Source organism: Camelina sativa, chromosome 18 (assembly GCF_000633955.1).
Source record: "Camelina sativa cultivar DH55 chromosome 18, Cs, whole genome shotgun sequence".
In the NCBI taxonomy this organism is placed as follows: domain Eukaryota; kingdom Viridiplantae; phylum Streptophyta; class Magnoliopsida; order Brassicales; family Brassicaceae; genus Camelina; species Camelina sativa.
Window position 1 is genome coordinate 18,984,735 of NC_025702.1, and position 6,499 is coordinate 18,991,233.

The 6,499-nt window shown below is 32.8% G+C and overlaps 2 protein-coding genes across 2 annotated transcripts in view; both read right to left on the minus strand.

The window, feature by feature from the left end:
- Positions 1 to 228, minus strand: part of LOC104762555 (glutamate--tRNA ligase, chloroplastic/mitochondrial) — a gene marked incomplete in the record, with an annotated part of 7,131 nt that extends 6,903 nt beyond the window's left edge. The window contains 1 exon segment of the mRNA XM_010485875.2: positions 5 to 228. Within this exon segment, the coding sequence (XP_010484177.1) occupies positions 5 to 162 (158 nt within the window).
- Positions 1,808 to 2,731, minus strand: LOC109130527 (putative FBD-associated F-box protein At5g22720). The gene is made up of 2 exons (XM_019240138.1): positions 2,082 to 2,731; positions 1,808 to 1,994 (listed from the first exon to the last, which is right to left on the minus strand). The coding sequence occupies exons 1-2, from the start codon at positions 2,729 to 2,731 to the stop codon at positions 1,808 to 1,810; spliced, it is 837 nt and encodes a 278-aa protein (XP_019095683.1).

Genomic DNA, 6,499 nt, shown 5'->3' on the forward strand with positions numbered 1-6,499 from the left:
AGACCCACCATTATTGCCGGGTGAAGAAGAACAAGCAACCACCGCGAAGCTTCGCCGAGAACTGTATAATAAAGAACACTGACGCCGTCTGAGGAAAGCAGGAGCAAGCTCTGGTAAAGACCTAACCCTGAGCCACGGCGTATTGAATACAAGGCTCGCCATTTTTGGTTGCCACGATTTCTTCTCTGAAAGTTTTGATTTTTCAGAGAGGATAAAAAGGAGTTTAATCGGAAAGAAGAAAGTCCTATGCTTTGAAAACCAATAAAATTCGATGAAAGCCCCTCGTAACTTTTTTAATTTTAAAGTTACATCCCCATATTATGTTTTCTAACTATATGCTCCCTAAAATTCAGTTTATTATTGGCAAAAAAGACACGTGGACTATTTATTTCTGTCGCCTGCTGTGAAAAGCTTTTAATAAAAGCCCATAGCTTTTGTTTTACATTCAACTTACCCCCCCAACCTCTAAAACACAAAGTCAAGTAATTGTGGTGGCACTGTTTTGGGGCATTAATCATTGAATCTAAAGCTTAAGAATCCATGGAATTACACAAGTAAAAGCGAAGGTCTTTGCTATGTATATAAAAAAGCAGATTGAGAGGGTTTTGAGATTACTTACAGATCAAGATATGAAGAGGATTTTTGAGATTGTTGTTAACCTGTTCTTGTTGGGTCATAATTGCATGAATCATCCCTAATGACACCCCTCTATGTACTGTTGAATATGCATTGCTAGTCGATTTCGTCCCCGACGATTGAGAGATTATGATGATCGACGCACTCCACCACCGCCACGACTACTACTCAAAATCAACGATAGTCATCTGTTTCACATAATCCAAAAACAAAACCCATCAAAGCATATCCCAGATAATATAGAAAACAAACGAAACTTAGAAGAAGAAAGCGAAAAAAGATCGAGATACCTCTGACTTGTTCTCGTTCTCACTTCTCTGTCTCTTGAATTCTTCTTTCTCATCGTTTTTTTTGTTCTTGGTATAGTTTTGATTTATGTGGAAGAACTAATAAGAGTATATTTTATAAACAAGAGGTGTGTTACGTTGTTTCAGAACATACGAAATCAATACAATAAAAGTAGAACGTTTGTTGTTAACACCTAAACTTTTTAAACTCTTCTAAGCATGACACATCATTAAAAACTTAACCCAATCAAATTATAACAATTAATACAACTAAACATTATGTTCCAATAAAAATTAATCTTCTTAACAAGTTATTTGTTCTCCTGCATCCCGATCGATGTCATAGCCGCTATGTCAATCCTTCTCAAATCAAAGTAAAGAAGAATTCAATCAGAATAACAGATCCAAATTTCATATGAAAAATTCTTTAGGGTGCGTTTAAGGTTATAAAAGATTTTGAAAAAAAGGAGCTATAACGAATCCATGTGAAGGAAGGATGGTTGGAAAAATACACTTGATTCTATCTACACTTTCTGTGAGGATATCATAATTAGCAAAGTTAGTATTCATTCCCACCGTGTTTAGTATTTTGATTATTTGGTTGGCGACAATCAGTTGCATCACTGATCTTAGACAAAAAATTATTTGCAAAGTAAAGTGTCAAAAGCATTGAAAAAAAAATCTTTGAAAAAGAAAGCTTTGAAAGATTTCTTAAAGATTCTTAGTTCTAAAAAGCTTAGTCCGACGACATGATATATGGCTTTGTAATTGCTCAACTGCTCATATTCTTTAATTAGGAGAGATAAGTGCCAAAAAAGCTTTATTGTCTAGCCATGAACAAAAACAAAGCATCACATCACTTTCACTTTCTTACCATCAATATTTTAAAACAGAAAGCCCTTGACAGAGATCTTCATATCCCTAGCGATCGAGATACTGGTGAAAAAGTTACGGGCTACTTCATCATCCTTCACTTGAAAATCGCCAAGAATATTGACCTTGGTTAAGGAACTAGAACTGATTATGGTCTTACCCGCATAAGCATAACCTACGAAACTCAAATATTTGAGTCTAGGGGCATCAATCACAAGCCTCTTGTTTTCTTTATATCTGATAATATCATCATCATCATCATCATCATCATCATCATCATCAAACTCAACCATATATATAGTGAAGCTGGTTAATGTCTGAGAGTGCACACGTAAAACCGTTGTATTATAATTTATTCTGAGAATGCTCAAATCTTCAAGAACAGGGCAAGATGAGATAAGCGACTCTAGACTCGCCTCACTGGAACAGAAACAATCTTCTAAACGCATAGTCTTGAGACAGGGTAATGAAACAGCCACCACAAACCTACCTAGATGAACTCGATGGAGTCTTAGGTAAAGGAGTTTCTCACAAAGGCTTAGGGACGTCACTTGAAAACACTCACGATTCACAAGAAGACACTCGACATCAAGATGCTTAAGCTGAGGAATAGCCAAGAAGTCTTTCCAACGCGTTACACAAGACAGATCATTTGCATCCTTATGAAGACTTAGCCTTAGGCTGTGTAGTCCCAACTTATGTTCTCTAGAGAAATCTAGGAACTTGTCCATAAAACTCACAAAGGCATTGTAATTTGGAAACTCACAAGAGTCCAAGTGCAACCTGGGAATCAAAAGCCACACACTTTTCCACCTCTTGGACAGAACACTAGTCCTCACAATATCCTTTGTCGTCGGAAGATACGAGATCATCTCAGATAACAAAGAGTCGGGTAATTTGCTTATCAAATCCTCTCGAGCTTCCCTTTCCTCCATCATATTCACTTTGCAATTTTGAACCGCAGTGACAAGGTCGACTACTAACCTAATTCATCGATTTTAGGGTTTTGGAAGATGCTATGGTTAAGGTGATTAGACACAGATGAAGTTGGTCCAACTGACGAAAGACTCGTCAAGTTTGGTTATCGCGCAAGAATTTTTGTTTTATTAGGTTAAATCATGAAACATGTTTTTTATTTCTTTTTTTTCTTAGGCCTTATATAGGCCCACACCACATATTGAACGTACTTAGTTCTCAGGACAGCTCAAGAACCTNGTCTCTCTTAGGCACCCAATATTTGCTTTTCTTCTTATTTCAGTATAGAATTAATTGATTTATGATAACTAAAAAATATAAAAGTACACATAAATTGTTACATCACATAATGCTCATTGGATGTATTGATCATAATATTAGATTCTAGAATCATCATGGAAAGTGTATTTTTGTTATAAAGCCTACTATATATCATACGATCTGTTTTTGGATATGTTTGTCTGGTATCTAAGGATACCTTTTTATAAGAATTTCGATACATCTTACATTGTCTTTTATCTGCAGATTTTTGGATTACAATGGCACATCCATTGTATTTTGTGAGGTTGACTGCAACGACAATACCAATTGATGGGTATGTACACCAAGTCCATTCTCGCAATTAATACCAACGACAATACCAACTGTTTTGATTTGTGTATTTAATAATTTGGAAAGCTAGAGCACTTCTGATAGTTTCAATGCATGTAATCCCTAATTAATTATATGTTTTGTGTCGTCTGTGTTTTTCCGGAGAAGGAAGAAGCATTATATGTAGTTAAGTCTTAAAATTTTCATATTGNGTTAGTATTCATTCCCACCGTGTTTAGTATTTTGATTATTTGGTTGGCGACAATCAGTTGCATCACTGATCTTAGACAAAAAATTATTTGCAAAGTAAAGTGTCAAAAGCATTGAAAAAAAAATCTTTGAAAAAGAAAGCTTTGAAAGATTTCTTAAAGATTCTTAGTTCTAAAAAGCTTAGTCCGACGACATGATATATGGCTTTGTAATTGCTCAACTGCTCATATTCTTTAATTAGGAGAGATAAGTGCCAAAAAAGCTTTATTGTCTAGCCATGAACAAAAACAAAGCATCACATCACTTTCACTTTCTTACCATCAATATTTTAAAATTTAATTTATCTTAATAACCTTGGAACCCAAAAAAAAAAAACTAAGTTTATATACTATGAACTTGGGGGATCAAATTTTTGTAGACCCTTCTGTTGATAAGAAAATTAAGGACCATTCAAAATTGCACAACCAATAAAAATAAAGAAGACTTGAAAGAGTTGATTTTGTAATGCATAGAGTCTTATTTTCTTCAACGTTTCATGTTAATTAATGTCTCTTTAGCTTTGTTGACTGTCTCTCTTAGGCACCCAATATTTGCTTTTCTTCTTATTTCAGTATAGAATTAATTGATTTATGATAACTAAAAAATATAAAAGTACACATAAATTGTTACATCACATAATGCTCATTGGATGTATTGATCATAATATTAGATTCTAGAATCATCATGGAAAGTGTATTTTTGTTATAAAGCCTACTATATATCATACGATCTGTTTTTGGATATGTTTGTCTGGTATCTAAGGATACCTTTTTATAAGAATTTCGATACATCTTACATTGTCTTTTATCTGCAGATTTTTGGATTACAATGGCACATCCATTGTATTTTGTGAGGTTGACTGCAACGACAATACCAATTGATGGGTATGTACACCAAGTCCATTCTCGCAATTAATACCAACGACAATACCAACTGTTTTGATTTGTGTATTTAATAATTTGGAAAGCTAGAGCACTTCTGATAGTTTCAATGCATGTAATCCCTAATTAATTATATGTTTTGTGTCGTCTGTGTTTTTCCGGAGAAGGAAGAAGCATTATATGTAGTTAAGTCTTAAAATTTTCATATTGTTTGTGGATTTGGGGTTAATTTCAATTGAGGGATGAGGTGAACCGTAGCCANTTAAGGACCATTCAAAATTGCACAACCAATAAAAATAAAGAAGACTTGAAAGAGTTGATTTTGTAATGCATAGAGTCTTATTTTCTTCAACGTTTCATGTTAATTAATGTCTCTTTAGCTTTGTTGACTGTCTCTCTTAGGCACCCAATATTTGCTTTTCTTCTTATTTCAGTATAGAATTAATTGATTTATGATAACTAAAAAATATAAAAGTACACATAAATTGTTACATCACATAATGCTCATTGGATGTATTGATCATAATATTAGATTCTAGAATCATCATGGAAAGTGTATTTTTGTTATAAAGCCTACTATATATCATACGATCTGTTTTTGGATATGTTTGTCTGGTATCTAAGGATACCTTTTTATAAGAATTTCGATACATCTTACATTGTCTTTTATCTGCAGATTTTTGGATTACAATGGCACATCCATTGTATTTTGTGAGGTTGACTGCAACGACAATACCAATTGATGGGTATGTACACCAAGTCCATTCTCGCAATTAATACCAACGACAATACCAACTGTTTTGATTTGTGTATTTAATAATTTGGAAAGCTAGAGCACTTCTGATAGTTTCAATGCATGTAATCCCTAATTAATTATATGTTTTGTGTCGTCTGTGTTTTTCCGGAGAAGGAAGAAGCATTATATGTAGTTAAGTCTTAAAATTTTCATATTGTTTGTGGATTTGGGGTTAATTTCAATTGAGGGATGAGGTGAACCGTAGCCACTAAGCTTTCTTAGCTGGACTTATGTATCATTTAAGTATTTAGAGAAAATAATCATTTTTCATTTGACTTGATCACAAATAAAACCAAGAGTGAGAAAACAGTCTTAATTAACCATCCTTATCGAGTGGTATTGAATCTCTTCAAATTTCTGATCAGACAGGTAATGGAACTCTTTGTTCCCATCCCCAATCTAGATATCCAAGTAAACCATTTCATGTTGATGCGTAATGTTTTCCTAAATTTTAGTTGATGTGATTTCACTAGGAACATATCTATTTGATTATTGATTCCATGTCTTAGTGAGATAATATAAAGTTTATTGTTATAACTCTAAGTGCCCTGTTTTTAATGTAAGAAATTTAAATGAAATTTATTTTTAGATCTATTTGTTGACAGAATATTTTTATACATTTTTTTCAAGAAAACAAACAAACAAATGCTCTAGAAATCATATGAAGCTTGTATATGAAGTTTGAGTATAAAGCTTTCACCTCATGTATTGTTCTTCAAAAATGAGAGTCATATATCTGTTTGAATTAAGTTTTAAACAATATGATTTATATTACAATTTATATGTACTATTAAATAAAAAATTTCTAAATAAAACCCCATGGCGTAGCGCAGTATCAACCTAGTTTCTTTTAAAATAAGAGAAAAGGAAATATAATTAGGTTTTGTTACGAATCTTTCACTCGTTGTATAATAAACGAGTGATGACGTAATCATCATGTATTTCGTTGACCGTATGATTAAGGGGGAGGTATTAGTTTAGGATTTAGGAAGACTTTTAATGACTTTAAAAGTTAGGTAAAATATGTTGTTATTCAATCAAGACTTTTAAAAACTCTTTAAAAATTTGGTGTTATTGGTTGTGGATTTGTAAAAAGTTATCTAAAATCTTGATAAATCTAGTGTTATTGGATTAAGAGTTTTATAAAGTCATTAAAAGTTTTATGTTATTCAAGTAAAACAAAAGAATCTTGGATTGTTAATGAATTCAAA

Coding starts and splice junctions, on each gene's coding strand:
- LOC109130527 (XM_019240138.1), bottom strand. CDS start 2,731: ATGGAGGAAAGGGAAGCTCGAGAGGATTTGATAAGCAAATTACCCGAC. Junction 1,995..2,081: donor TTCACTATATATATGGTTGA/GTTTGATGATGA, acceptor TGATGCCCCTAG/ACTCAAATATTTGAGTTTCG.